This window comes from Sinocyclocheilus grahami, unplaced genomic scaffold (genome assembly GCF_001515645.1).
Source record: "Sinocyclocheilus grahami isolate Dianchi unplaced genomic scaffold, SAMN03320097.WGS_v1.1 scaffold64.1, whole genome shotgun sequence".
In the NCBI taxonomy this organism is placed as follows: domain Eukaryota; kingdom Metazoa; phylum Chordata; class Actinopteri; order Cypriniformes; family Cyprinidae; genus Sinocyclocheilus; species Sinocyclocheilus grahami.
In genome coordinates, this window is record NW_015505243.1 from 1,236,048 (window position 1) to 1,251,292 (window position 15,245).

At 36.8% G+C, this 15,245-nt stretch overlaps 1 protein-coding gene across 1 annotated transcript in view; it reads left to right on the forward strand.

Annotated features, from left to right (window-relative positions):
• The window catches only part of otud5a (OTU deubiquitinase 5a), a 29,970-nt gene extending 15,126 nt beyond the window's left edge, over nucleotides 1-14,844 (forward strand). Inside the window, exons 3-9 of the mRNA XM_016271657.1 lie at nucleotides 6,028-6,092; nucleotides 6,186-6,342; nucleotides 6,581-6,729; nucleotides 10,809-10,994; nucleotides 11,545-11,752; nucleotides 12,994-13,110; nucleotides 14,423-14,844. Of these exons, the coding sequence (XP_016127143.1) occupies nucleotides 6,028-6,092; nucleotides 6,186-6,342; nucleotides 6,581-6,729; nucleotides 10,809-10,994; nucleotides 11,545-11,752; nucleotides 12,994-13,110; nucleotides 14,423-14,544 (1,004 nt within the window). The 3' untranslated portion in view covers nucleotides 14,545-14,844. The remainder of the gene's footprint in view (nucleotides 1-6,027; nucleotides 6,093-6,185; nucleotides 6,343-6,580; nucleotides 6,730-10,808; nucleotides 10,995-11,544; nucleotides 11,753-12,993; nucleotides 13,111-14,422) is intronic.
• The last annotated feature ends 401 nt before the right edge of the window (nucleotides 14,845-15,245 follow it).

The following is a 15,245-nucleotide window of genomic DNA, read 5'->3' on the forward strand; positions in this document are numbered from 1 at the left end:
TAGTGCCAGATCACAACAGAAGTCATCATTTAAAGTGACCTTTTCTATAGAACAGGTCTATACCTTGTTCTTTTATTAAACAAACTAAATAGCCTTATGTTATTTATCTTATTTACACGACGACATGTCATTTCTGTCTCTACTTTACATGGTCGCGCTCTCTGTATTGCGCACAGCGGAGTTCTGCCCCGATGCGAGCGCACACACAAGTGAGCCCAATGCCACGAGTATTTGTAAATATTAAGGCGCAAAACGACTATTTAAATATGAATTCTGTGTGTTAATGAATGGCGCAGATGCGCGGTTTTGTTTACTACTCGTACTGAAGCGCGCGTGATGCTTTCAGTGATTTCAGCATCTGCTGTCTCACTAATGAGGACATAAATACATGAACATCTCCAGAACTGCTCTGGAGAGTCACTTCATGAGCATTTTACCATTTCATTTGAGTAAAACTATCCTCATATCACATACACACAGAAATGTAAAGGTATTCACGGCAACCCGTAAAAATAAAAGTTTGGTTTAACTTGACATTGCTGCAGAAATATATTACTGTTGTTCAGTTGAATGTAGGCCTACATAATAGGCTGCTGCAACTACTACTACTACTACTACTAAAATTATTAAAACTTTATTTTTAAGGAATAATCATACAATATTTCTTCAATGTTTTAATTGTAATGTTAAATTCCCTTTATTTTCCAAAAAAATTAAATGTGTTTAATTTTCATTATTTAAAAGATAAATTAAATGAATGTTTTATGCCTTAAAAAATGTAAATACACAACACAGAATTTCTGAGGGGAAAAATCGTAAGGCTAGTGTAAGAATAAATTAATCTTGTTTTTATGCTTTCAAATAATTAGACATGCTAAATTAGATTTTGGTAACAATAAAACATAAGGTTGGAAAAAATTAAACATTTCATAGGACCCTAAACATGTAATTTGTGTTAAACTTTTAATAAATTGATGTTAAATTAAGTTTCATGATAATTAATTAATTAGATTATAATTAATTAGACATGCTTTTTGATGAGTGTGGAGCTAGCTAATGATAAAATCTTTTTATTAGTGGGGAAAAAAACATTTCATTAAAGATATAGTTTGCAGAGATCAAAGCATGATCTAGCTCAGGACTGTTTTGATTATCATAACCCTATAAGGTATTTTAAGAGAAATTATGTTGTGAATAAAATAGTTTATCCAAAAATAAAACGTCTTATCACTTAACCTTTATTTTGTTTCTTATCCATATGACTTACAAACAGAGATTTTAGGCACAATGATGTGTCATTCAGCTACTTTTTCATATAGCTAATTAAATGGTGAATAAGAGTTTCTCTGCCCTCTCAGTTTGTGTGCCAAATATATTTATTTGTATAAATTAATTGTATAACTGTAATTACATAATGACTTTCAAAAGCTGAAGTGATTAACTTAATTTATTTGTTAGAATATGTATAACTCACTATTTTAACTAATTGCAAAATAATCAATAAACGTCTACTGATTAATCAGCAAAATAATCGATGATTAGTCGATCAATCGTTCTAATAATCGTTAGATTAATTGATTATCAAAATAATAGTTTGTTGCAGCCCTAGATGCATCACCATCTCTTGGCGTCATTTCTTGCAAAACCAAGCTGTTGATGAAATCGTATAGACACATAATTCAAGTCTGGAGTTTACGCTGGATTTTCAGTGGTCCTCTATGACCTGCATGGAGTGTGCCAGTAGACAGTCTCGTGAGCATGAATGAGTGTATTTGTGTTTCTGAAGCAATAGTAAGCTCTGTGTTACTCCCTCATGCACCCTCATGATCACCGGCTGAATTTTCTGACACTAATGTAACTCAGTTCAGTCTGAACATAAGCCATTATTTGATATCTAACTGTACTTCTTCAGCTATGGAAAGCACAGGGTGTACTTTGAAATACGTTTGTGATCTGATCCCCCTCAATGTGCTTGAGAATCAATATGCATTGATCTATATGATCATAATCTCAAATTCATAGTCTATTGAGGCTCTGCAGATAAGTGTACAGAACACACGTTAGTCAATAAGGCTGTTATAAAGAGTTACCTTTGGGCTTGCTGTAACTGGTGCCTGTTTTTAGAGTACCGCATCGATTCATTTGTTTGAAGAGCATGTTTACTGATCGGCTGTTGAGGTGGACGTGGCCTGTCAGATGTTCTTGTGAGCAGTTGGAGTCAAGGAGCATATGGGAGTGCAGGTCAGAATGGTGACCTCAGCTCTTTCTGGATGAACTCTGCAACTCATGTTCCACACGGTCATATTTGGACACAGGGCATCAAGTTTGAAGTAATTATAGTGAAAATATCTGTTAAGTCATACCTGTTTGCATCATAAAGCAATTGTAAAATAGCTACAGGAAAATGTCATCCAAAAATGACATATTTACTTGAGTTCATGTTAAATCTGTGTGACTTCTGTAAAACATAAGGTGAATTTTGATGAGCATTCTAGCCATGCTTTTCTATATAATGAATATGAATGAGGTCTGGGCTTTCAGGCTTTAAAATTGCAAAAAAAAAGTTACCATCAGATGTCATAAAAACCAATCATTTGATGTGTACAATATATTCCAGTTCTTCTAAAGTCATATGATAGCTTTGTGTGAGGAAGAGCATTCAAAACGGAACTATGGCAATGGGCGTATCTTTTCTGACACGCGCTGTACATGGTAGACCAATCACAACAGACTGGGCCATCTGACCAATCAGAGCAGAGTAGGCTCACAGAAAGGAGGGGTTTAGAGAGACTGCATCTTAGAACTGCTTCGAATGAATCATTTGAGAATCACTGGAAGTGATATTAAATGCATATTTTGAGAAAACAAAAGGATTTTTTGACCTTGCATGCATGTAATCCTATTGTAGGAGACTCCCAAAATAATATTAGGAACAAATGGCTTAATAGGGGCACATTAAAATGGCTGTAATGCACATAGTTTATTGTTTTAATAACATTTGCACAATATACATTGCGATCCAAAAATCAGAGACCACTAGTAATCAAATAGGACAAATTAAAGACAATTTGAATGAGAATTTGAATTGAAATATTAATATTTTGCTTTAGAATATACTTTCATGACAGCAGCACTTGAGGTGACATTTTGAATGGGTTTTCATATTTTGAACTTCACTAGTTTGGTATAGGTTGCTGTTGTTATACTGAGCTTTATTTTCAATTTGGCAATTGCATTTCTCTTTAAAGCATCCATGTTGTTTACATATGACACGTTTCCTGCTGCTGAAATATGTGAAAGAAGCTCCTAAACTCACATGGGGTGTGTAAAGTTCATGGGAATCTTCCAATTCAATTCTTCTAATTCAGCTCATTGTGATGTCACAGCGGCTCTGTTTTTTGAGGATAAACCTTATCAATGACCGCCAGACCTCAAGGGCAGGTCTAAGCTCTCTGTTTTGTAAGCTGGGCCTGCCTCTTTCTTAGAATCGAGACACTATCTGTGGCCTATACATTAGTGGAAGTGAGCTTGTGGTTTTGCTCTTGCTTGGTGGACCTCTGCTCTTCTTATTTCTCATGAATTCTATGAGCGGCATCGCTCTTTCGTGGTAGACCTACCCAGTGAATTTCTCTATTCCGCTTTTTTTATTGACTGTCAACCTCTTCTCATCAGCGTGCCCGCTGGCTGCAGAGAGGTCAACCGCTCACTTTTAGTGTTGGGAAACGTCCTATTGCAGGGTGATCGTTGCGGTGGGCTAGTCATGTTTTCACTGCAGTTGAGACACATGCTAAAGGTTGTCATCATTTACTCACCCTTATGTCAGTCCAGACCTGTAGAAGATATTTTGAAAATTGTTTCAGTGTTTTTTTGTCCATAAAATAACCCATTGTGGTCCAATGGTGTTTGCAGCTATTAGAATATTTTTTGTCTATTAGAAAGACTAGCAACATAGAAACAAAATAATTGATTTCCACCTAGATTCTGACTAATAAAGTGCATGATAAATTGTTATTGGTGCAGCTTGCATAAAATGGGTGTAAAATATCCTGTAGACTTATAATGTAATTTGACAGTCCAAAACTGTAGAAGACATTTTGAAAAGTGTCTCAGCATTTCAAAATTTCTTTTGTGTTTCACAGAAGGTAAGTCATACAGGTTTGGGTGAGTAAATGATGACAAACATTTTGGTAGGACTATCCTTTTGTTAGGAGTTTTGAAAATCCCTTAACCCAAAAGTATAAATGTTGAAGATGCAGTTTAGGTCAACATAAGCTATACTTCAGGAAATATTTTTCCTTAGTACTCCTCATTGTTTGTACATGCAAAAGTTCCAACCGAGTGCAAGGCCCCACGTGGCAGCAACACTATAGTAAAGCTGTTTGTTATTCAAATCTGGGGTGAAATCAGGAAAAAAAACGAAGGCAGGTGTTTATTATCACACATGAGTCAGAATAATGCAAAGGAGCGAAGGGAAATCCCTGGCTCTCCCCCGCGGCACCCACTGGCAACGGGTCTGATTATCCACTGCACTGTGCTGTAATGAATGGAAATGGTAAGACAGATGGAAATACCAACAACAGGCCAAATGGGGAACCAAAAGCAGACCGAATCTCCAGCTGCTGTTCTCCCCCTGTGTTTGAGCTGATCTTCCTACAGCTTCAGATGTCAGGGTCCTGATTTTAACAAATGAACCTGTGCCTTAAGGGCTCACGGGACCTATTTAGAAAACTAAAAGCAAAGCTTTTTACTTGACAAAAAGAATAGAAGTGGCTTCAGAACTAAACCGTAGTGTTGCGCCAACAGCATTCACCTTCAAATGAACACGTGTCCAGGTGTTAGCATTCATAAATGGACAAACCTAGGGGGTGACATTTATAGGTAGCCCATGAAAACAACATGTACCTGCCAGAAAATGGCAACTATTGTTCATGTTGGGAACAGATTGACATCTTTCAAATCGAATTAACATCCTAAGAAGCACAGAGCATTCACTCATTGCCTGACTTGGGCCAGTTGCAGAGCATCATAGCAATAATGAATTGTTCTTGTAAATCAAATAAAATTTAATAAGAGGTTTTGCTATAGGATATTCAACCAGGCATTGAACTAAACCAATGTTTCTTCACCAACGACGTCTACTTTCTGTATCAGATAACGTTTAGGCAGGTTGACAGGGCCTCTTCGGAGAACTAAAAAAGTGCAAGTGTCTTTAAATAAAGCACCTGTATTTGTTTGAACTTTCATTTAAAGCTTGTTTTTTTTTTAGCGAGGCAAGTGCAACTTCCTTAGTCTGTTCAGAAGTGTCACAACAGAAGTAGGCCGATACTGCGAAAGAGGAAATTGACTAAGAGTTTCTCAGAATCTTTGCGGCAAGTGGTCATGTGACTAGCCGGAATGCGCTTTGAGGCTGAGGCTCATTTGCATATCACTGCTTTTGGAAGGAAAAGGTGTCGACCTCCGAGCAGAGTTTGTTTACATCTGCACCATATTTGGGCACCTTGTCTTGCTTTGAGTCACTGGCACATAAATGAATATGATAAAGCCCGCCGAAAGTGGCTTGCGGAACGAGCCGTGTAGCCTTGCATGCATGCATGCATTACAGAATTTGCCTATCAAACCGCTCAAGATGACTCAGTAGTTACTTGCACACTGTTATTTTATAAAGTGTTAAAAAAGCAAATTTCATGCAGCTATAAAAACTAAGATGAACAATATTATGCATTTAAGTTGTGTTTTTGTTGTGTTATTTTTATTTTTATGTCCCAAAAGTGAAAACATAAATGTAACAAAAATGAAATAGTTAATTGAATACAGTGTGTGGCATGGAATAAATGTATGCAACAAATGTATGCAATATGTACATTGTGTGCATTGTTACATTACTAAATTACGTTTTATTTTGCAGAGACACTACACGAAATTGAAGAACGTGCAATAAAAATGTTATTAACTTTTGTAAAATGAATGCATGCAAAGGTCATGTTGTGTTTATTTGCAAATAACCCTGCTATCATCGTCTTTCTACAGCTGATCAGGTTTACGGAGACCAAGATATGCACGAAGTCGTCCGCAAACATTGCATGGATTATTTGGTATGTGATGTTCTTTCTTTGGGATCATCAGAGTGTACAAAACCTGATCGTGTTTTAATTAAATTCTTGCTTTCTGTATAATTTTACTTGCAGATGAAAAATGCAGATTACTTCTCAAACTATGTGACAGAGGACTTCACTACATATATCAACAGAAAGAGGAAGAACAACTGTCATGGAAACCATATTGAGATGCAGGCTATGGCAGAGATGTACAATCGGCCAGTGGAAGTTTATCAGAATGGCACAGGTGAGTCGAATTTGCATTACAGTGTCCATAAATTTGAATTATGGACATTTACCTATATTCCATCATGCAAGTACCTTAGTAAATAGCGATGACCAATTTGAAAATTGTTTAATTGATTTATTGGTGTTGCAAGGAATTATATTAACATGCAATATGTTTAACAGCGTTTGTGATGCATGAGTAGATATTGTTCCTTGTTCTCTGTGTTTCTGAATGTTATTTTGATGGCCTCTTTTAGAACCAATCAACACGTTCCATGGCATCCATCAAAATAATGATGAGCCAATCAGAGTTAGTTACCATCGGAACATTCACTACAACTCTGTAGTGAATCCCAACAAAGCCACTATTGGAGTTGGGCTCGGACTTCCTGCCTTCAAACCAGGGGTGGGTATCTGCAATCAAGCAATCATTTAATAAAGTATTTTACTAATTATTTTATTTGGACTAAATTACATTTCTTTTTAAATTGTACAACTCGCAATTAAAAAAAAACTGATTTATTCTTTTCGTTAGACTTGTAATAAGATAAAGTGATCCATTAATTAGAAAGTCATTTAAGTGGGAATAGCTGGTGATTGTTTGCGACTGGGCTGTATTTTCAGTGTGAAATATGCTAATTGCTCTTGGACTTCGGTGTTACTATGTGTATTCTTTCACGTACACCTCCATCTGCCTATGCAAGAACAGCCATTTTTTAACATGTTTAATTTTTTTTAAATGCAGTAATGACCTGTATTTCCTCTTCAGGAATGTTTAACAAAGTCATTGTGGGTTTGTGAATTAGGAAGTCCATTGAAAATACTGTCTCGTCAGATTGTTCTTCCCTTTCACTCAGGCAGTTCTGTCAGCTCATCCAGAGTCTGAATTTGGTGACAATCATCATCAAAGCCACAAAAAGACAACAAAGTCTGACCCACAGTGTCCCATTTCCCAGACTGCTCTGGGTGGAGAGGGGGGAAACATTCCACACGTCAGTGGTTTTGGGGGAGCCCAATTAACAGCACACTGTCTTGTTTACGTGCCACATGCCTTGGGATAATTTCAGCCGGGCAGATCAAAGACAGAACATGCCTTCCTATCAAAAACCGAGGCACCTTGTCTTGCTTTGAGTCACTGGCACATAAATGAATATGATAAAGCCCGCCGAAAGTGGCTTGCGGAACGAGCCGTGTAGCCTTGCATGCATGCATGCATTACAGAATTTGCCTATCAAACCGCTCAAGATGACTCAGTAGTTACTTGCACACTGTTATTTTATAAAGTGTTAAAAAAGCAAATTTCATGCAGCTATAAAAACTAAGATGAACAATATTATGCATTTAAGTTGTGTTTTTGTTGTGTTATTTTTATTTTTATGTCCCAAAAGTGAAAACATAAATGTAACAAAAATGAAATAGTTAATTGAATACAGTGTGTGGCATGGAATAAATGTATGCAACAAATGTATGCAATATGTACATTGTGTGCATTGTTACATTACTAAATTACGTTTTATTTTGCAGAGACACTACACGAAATTGAAGAACGTGCAATAAAAATGTTATTAACTTTTGTAAAATGAATGCATGCAAAGGTCATGTTGTGTTTATTTGCAAATAACCCTGCTATCATCGTCTTTCTACAGCTGATCAGGTTTACGGAGACCAAGATATGCACGAAGTCGTCCGCAAACATTGCATGGATTATTTGGTATGTGATGTTCTTTCTTTGGGATCATCAGAGTGTACAAAACCTGATCGTGTTTTAATTAAATTCTTGCTTTCTGTATAATTTTACTTGCAGATGAAAAATGCAGATTACTTCTCAAACTATGTGACTGAGGACTTCACTACATACATCAACAGAAAGAGGAAGAACAACTGTCATGGAAACCATATTGAGATGCAGGCTATGGCAGAGATGTACAATCGGCCAGTGGAAGTTTATCAGAATGGCACAGGTGAGTCGAATTTGCATTACAGTGTCCATAAATTTGAATTATGGACATTTACCTATATTCCATCATGCAAGTACCTTAGTAAATAGCGATGACCAATTTGAAAATTGTTTAATTGATTTATTGGTGTTGCAAGGAATTATATTAACATGCAATATGTTTAACAGCGTTTGTGATGCATGAGTAGATATTGTTCCTTGTTCTCTGTGTTTCTGAATGTTATTTTGATGGCCTCTTTTAGAACCAATCAACACGTTCCATGGCATCCATCAAAATAATGATGAGCCAATCAGAGTTAGTTACCATCGGAACATTCACTACAACTCTGTAGTGAATCCCAACAAAGCCACTATTGGAGTTGGGCTCGGACTTCCTGCCTTCAAACCAGGGGTGGGTATCTGCAATCAAGCAATCATTTAATAAAGTATTTTACTAATTATTTTATTTGGACTAAATTACATTTCTTTTTAAATTGTACAACTCGCAATTAAAAAAAAACTGATTTATTCTTTTCGTTAGACTTGTAATAAGATAAAGTGATCCATTAATTAGAAAGTCATTTAAGTGGGAATAGCTGGTGATTGTTTGCGACTGGGCTGTATTTTCAGTGTGAAATATGCTAATTGCTCTTGCACTTCGGTGTTACTATGTGTATTCTTTCACGTACACCTCCATCTGCCTATGCAAGAACAGCCATTTTTTAACATGTTTAATTTTTTTAAAATGCAGTAATGACCTGTATTTCCTCTTCAGGAATGTTTAACAAAGTCATTGTGGGTTTGTGAATTAGGAAGTCCATTGAAAATACTGTCTCGTCAGATTGTTCTTCCCTTTCACTCAGGCAGTTCTGTCAGCTCATCCAGAGTCTGAATTTGGTGACAATCATCATCAAAGCCACAAAAAGACAACAAAGTCTGACCCACAGTGTCCCATTTCCCAGACTGCTCTGGGTGGAGAGGGGGGAAACATTCCACACGTCAGTGGTTTTGGGGGAGCCCAATTAACAGCACACTGTCTTGTTTACGTGCCACATGTCTTGTGATCATTTAAGCTGGGCAGATCAAAGACAGATCATGCCTTCCTATCAAAAACAGAGCCGCGGTGTGTGTGTGTGTGTGTGTCCTGGAGCTCTCCAACTAATTTGTGGCTAAGAGGGAAGACTGATGTGAACATTTCCATTATCACTCTCCTAAGGTATCAATCAATAGCTTTGTAACTTTAACAACATGGATGCATTGTCCAGAAAAGCTAGACAAAGTTTGCTGGAGGAAATGCATCATACAGTTTAAAAGTGTGTTATCTCGGACACTTGATGTGCATCAAGATCTTATCCTCCTAGAGCTCCCCCATATCACGGTTAGTTAGTTTAGTATAACAGTCTGTCCAGATGTGGAATGAGCCAGTACACTGGCCGAACATGGGCACACTGTTCCGGAGTGGAGGACATGTAACAGTGAGAACAGCAAGAGAAAAAAGAGATACATCTTGAAACCGTCAAATGCAGCTCGTCCAATCAGAAACCCTCTGTTTTATGAGATGCGTTCTGTATTTCTGAGAAATGACGTAGTCCATCATCCACTCTTAGAACGTGTTTCTAAAAAAGAGGTCCATCCACCCATCCATCCATTCACCAATACATCCACCCATCCATCCATCCACCCATCCATCCATCCATCCAACAAAATATTGAAATACTGTCCATCGTTCCATCTATCATTCTATGAATCTATCCATCCAATTTTAACTGTTTTCACTTGTAAGAAAAGATGTGAAAGTGTGATATAAGAAACAAAATATTGAAATACTCAATGCTGTGATTGACCGAACTGAATCAAGTATTGTGGAGATTTGTGAAGTTCATTAGCCTAAATGTTGGTTGTTTACAGTTGCTGTCAAATGCAGCTCCTCCAGTCAGAATGCAGAGTCAAAACCCTCTGTTTTATGAGATGCATTCTGTATTTCTGAGATATGACGTAGTCCATCATCCACTCTTAGAAAGTGTTTCTAAAAAAGAGGTCCATCCATCCATCCCCCCCCCCCATTCATCCATCCATCTTTGTTCGTTCTGTCCATCGTTCCATCTATCATTCTATGACTCTATCCATCCAGTTTGAACTGTTTTCACTTGTAAGAAAAGATGTGAAAGTGTGATATAAGAAACAAAATATTGAAATACTCAATGCTGTGATTGACCGAACTGAATCAAGTATTGTGGAGATTTGTGAAATTCATTAGCCTAAATGTTGGTTGTTTACAGTTGCTGTCAAATGCAGCTCCTCCAGTCAGAATGCAGTCAAAACCCTCAGTTTTACGAGATGTGTTCTGTATTTCTGAGATGAGTGTCTTTTGTCCACTTTAAGAAAATGATTTATTGCTCAATCTGCATATAGGGGAAAATGTTTCTCCTGTTCCCACAAATCAACTCTTCTTCAGGGTGCTTGAGCAGAAAGCATTCTCACCTGTCACCTGAGGACAAAACTGTGGCCTTTAATTCCTCTTCTGTATATTTCTCTCTGTCTCTACGCAGTTTGCAGACCAGTCCCTCATGAAGAATGCCATTAAAACGTCAGAGGAATCCTGGATTGAGCAACAGATGCTGGAGGACAAGAAGAGAGCCACGGATTGGGAAGCCACCAATGAGGCCATAGAAGAGCAAGTGGCCAGAGAATCGTACTTACAGTGGCTTCGAGACCAGGAGAAACAGGCACGACAGGTGTGGAACCTCCCTGTTTTCATGCTAATCCTAATAACTACCTAACTTCATGTCTCATTCGATCAGAACCTGTATTTATATTCTTAACAGCATGATTGTCAAAAGGAGTCAGGTAGTTAACGTGTGATAATTACTTCACAAAAACTTTTGGCATCATAAAATAATCACTGATTTAATGCTGATTGCACAGGAATGATTTCCGAAAGCAACAAGCAAGATGTGGTGCCTGCTTCATTGGTTAAGATACACATAGCTAAGACTGTCGGCTACTCACGTACATGCAGACTATGTGGTTTGCGTTTTCACACTTCAACCAGCTATGAACAAGACCCTTCTTCACAGAAACAATAGGCTTTCTTATAAATCACATTTTGAACTGACTGACAGCAGTATATCAGAAAGAAATTAATTTAAAAAGGTGCTTCTGAATTGAATAGTCGTTTTATCTAAGCGAACAAACATACAATTATTTTAATGAACTTTGAAGATATGATGTGGTTGTTCACTTATCATTTGTGAATGAACGTGTTTACATTTGTCACTCCCTCAGCCTCGTAAGGCCAGCGCTACATGCAGCTCCGCAACGGCTGCGGCGTCCAGTGGTTTGGAAGAATGGAATGCCCGATCCCCACGACAACGTAGCTCCGCCCCCTCTCCGGAGATTCCTGATCCTTCGCACTCGGACACAACCGCTAAGCCCCCCTCCCCGGCCGGAACGGCCCTCGCGCTATCCAAACCCCCATCACCCTGTGCTCCAGGTCAGTTATCAGGACAGTGTCATTAAAACTATCGGTTTAACTCTATGATGCATTTCCTCCAACAAGCCAATTTATAGGGTAAATGATGTTAAACTGATTATGAGGAAACCTGTCAAGAACATGTCCGGGTTGTATTTCACCTCAAAATCTAAAGGAATTAAATGAGAAATTATATTTTGCTCAAAGAAAGCCTGTTCGTACAGTTGAAATTCTCTTATGTACCGTTCAAATGTTTGGGGTCGGTAAGATTTTTTATGTTTTTCATAGAAATCTCCTCTGCTCTCCAAGGCTGCATTTCTTTAATCAAAAATACAGTAAAAACAGTAATATTGTGAAATACTATTACAATTTAAAACAACTCTTTTCTATTTTAATATATTTTAAAATGTCATTTATTCTTGTGATGCAAAGCTGAATGTTCAGCATCATTACAGCATTGTATATAAACATAAAAATACATTAAATACCATTATTACAGCATTTATTATGGTACTGTGCAACAGTAATGCATATATAATAAGAATTATTATTATTAAGAAGAATGATTAAGTAATTTAAAAAGCCTCAAAACGAAATTGTCCAGATGCATCACAGTAATTAATATTTGTCTTTAAGTCGCTTGGGTATATTTTTAGCAGTAGCCAAAAAACATTGTACGAGTCAAAATCATCGATTTTTCTTTTATGCCAAAAATCATTAGGATATTAAGTAGAGATCATGTTCCATGAAGATATTTTGTAAATTTCCTACCGTAAATATATCAAACCTTAATTTTTGATTTGTAATACGCATTGCTAAGAACTTCACTTGGACAACTTTAAAGGTGATTTTCTCAGTATTTAGATTTTTTTGCACCCTCAGATTCCAGATTTTCAAATAGTTGTATCTCGGCCAAATATTTTCCTAAACTAACAAACCATACATCAATGGAAGTCAAATAAAGTTTATTTATCCAGCTTTCAGATGATGTATACATCTCAGTTTCAAAAAAATTACCCTTATGACTGGTTTCGTGGTCCAGGGTCACATTTGTGCTTAATTTAAATGCCACTATGCAAAAATCTTAATGTCTTAAAAAAAATAGACAAAAGTTACTTTATGCAAAATATTTTTTGTATGTGTGTGTGTGGTCTTTTTATGAAAATAACCAAAAAACACTGCAGGAGAAGCCTCGTAGATGGAATCTCAATCTCTAAACTTTAGTCTTTTTTGATTTCCTGTGTTCTTGTCTCGCCGTTCAGGTCCTAGTAACCAGGCTTGTGTTGGACCAGACAGACCCACCTCGTCTTCTCTGGTGTCTCTGTATCCAGCACTGGGCTATCGGGCCATTATGCAAGAGATGTCCCCTACTGCTTTTGGTGAGGAAGTGGAATCATGCTTCCCGATCCGTCTAGCTGTCCTGCCTGATTCCGTGTGAAAGAATCCAGGGCTCAGGAATGCCATGTTTATCACAGCGCTCACTTGCCTTCCTCATGCGTCTCACACAGCTTGAATCTGTGATGTGATCCATGTGATTCAGCGTGGAAATGTACCCAGCACTCATGCAGAAAGCAGCATGTACAGTCGTTATGTGCAGTTAAATACACTTGATTGCAGCTGAGTAATGGCACCCCCCAGCTACTGTTGACATCAGCTAAGAACTTCCGAAGGTGCAAATAGGGAGTGAATGTTTTTCACAAATTTAACTCTTGTAATGGATATACATCAGTCTAAAAAGATGGACACACCTACTCATTCTTTATTATTGCTATTATGCACATTTGAGAATAATAGTAAAGGTATTAAAATAATAAAAGATATTAATTTTATGAAGTTCCTATGTATGTTTCACAGTTGTTACCTGGTTTGGTTTTACTAAATCATCAGTCCTATGTATTAAAAATCTAAAAATGTTAGATTTATAAAGAAATTCATTTACAGACACTACTGGACAAAGGTTTGGAATAATTACGATTTTTTAAAATGTTTTTGAAAGTCTCTTCTGCTCATCAAGGCTGAATTCATTTGTTAAAAAAATACTTAAAAAGCAGTAATATTGTGAAATATTATTACAAGTTAAAATGAATGTTTTCTATTTGAATATATTTTAAAATGTAATTTATTGCAGGGATGCAAAGCTGGATTTTCAGCAGCCATTACTCCAGTGTCACGTGATCCTTTGGAAATCAAAGAAATTTATACTTTTATTCCCTTAGGATGTGTTAAACTGATTTAATTTAATAATAAAGACATTTACTGTAATGTAAAAATAAATAAATACTGTTCTTTTAAAGTTTATTCATCATAGAATCCTTTAAAAAAAAAGTGAATCATTTTCTACACTGATAATAAGAACCATTATTAAAAATGGATGATAACTGAGCAGAAAATCAGCATATTAGAATGATTTCTGAAGGATCTTGTAACACTGAAGACTGGAGTAATGATGCTGAAAATCCAGCTTTACCACGCCAGGAATAAATTACATTTTAAAGTATATTTAATTAAAAATGATTCCAAACATTTGACAGGTAGTGTATATAGTTATCTATAAAACTAATGTCAAGCATTTGAGCAGAAGCCTTTAGATAAGAAATTCAGTCCTGTGTGTTTTGACTTGTAGTGTGTATAATGCGTTTTTATCTATGTGAGCAAACCATGATGTGTCTTGTTGCTGTTGTTTTGCAATAGGCCTAACAGACTGGGAAGATGACGAGATATTGGCATCCGTCTTGGCCGTGTCACAACAGGAATACCTCGATAGCATGAAGAAAAACGCCATGCATAGAGAACCTTCTCCAGACAGCAGTTGATAAAGGAGGGTCGAGGCACAATCTGCACCCGAAGCAGGAGGCGGATACATGGGGATCAAACCAGTCACATTCTCTCCATCATCATGCAGTTCACACTGTCCTCCCTTTCCTTCCCACATCCATCAGTCCATCACTGACCTCAGCCGTTCAGCAGCCCATTGTTGTGATACTCACCTAACCACTCCTTTTCTTTCTTATGCCGTTCACACCATCATTGGACTTCTTTAGATGCATGTGAAAATAAACATGGCTGATATCATAGAGAACATGGGGAAGCAAAAAGTTATTGAAAAAAAAAAAGTCATACTTTATCCTCTTAATTAATTGATTAATATAATCTTGTTTTATTTTCTTGTTTGGGATGAAAATGCTCTTTTTTTTTTTCTTGGATTAAAAAAAAAAGAACTTTCTGAAGAAATATACTTATTTGTTGGCATCCTTTTTATACAGTCTTGATTTGCTTTACATATTAGTAAGTTTCGTTTGTGATTTATGTGAATTTGCAATACTTTGGATGACTTCACTATTCATTTCAAATGTGGAAAACAGTTTTATTAAAAAAAAGGTGTGTCTGAATAATATTTATGTATGTAGAAATGCATGCAACTTTAATGCAATGCTGAAATCTACCAGTCAAGTGTCTCAAAGGATCATTAGGACATTTAAGTATGCTAAGTCAGGTCTTGATATCTTCGTAAAGT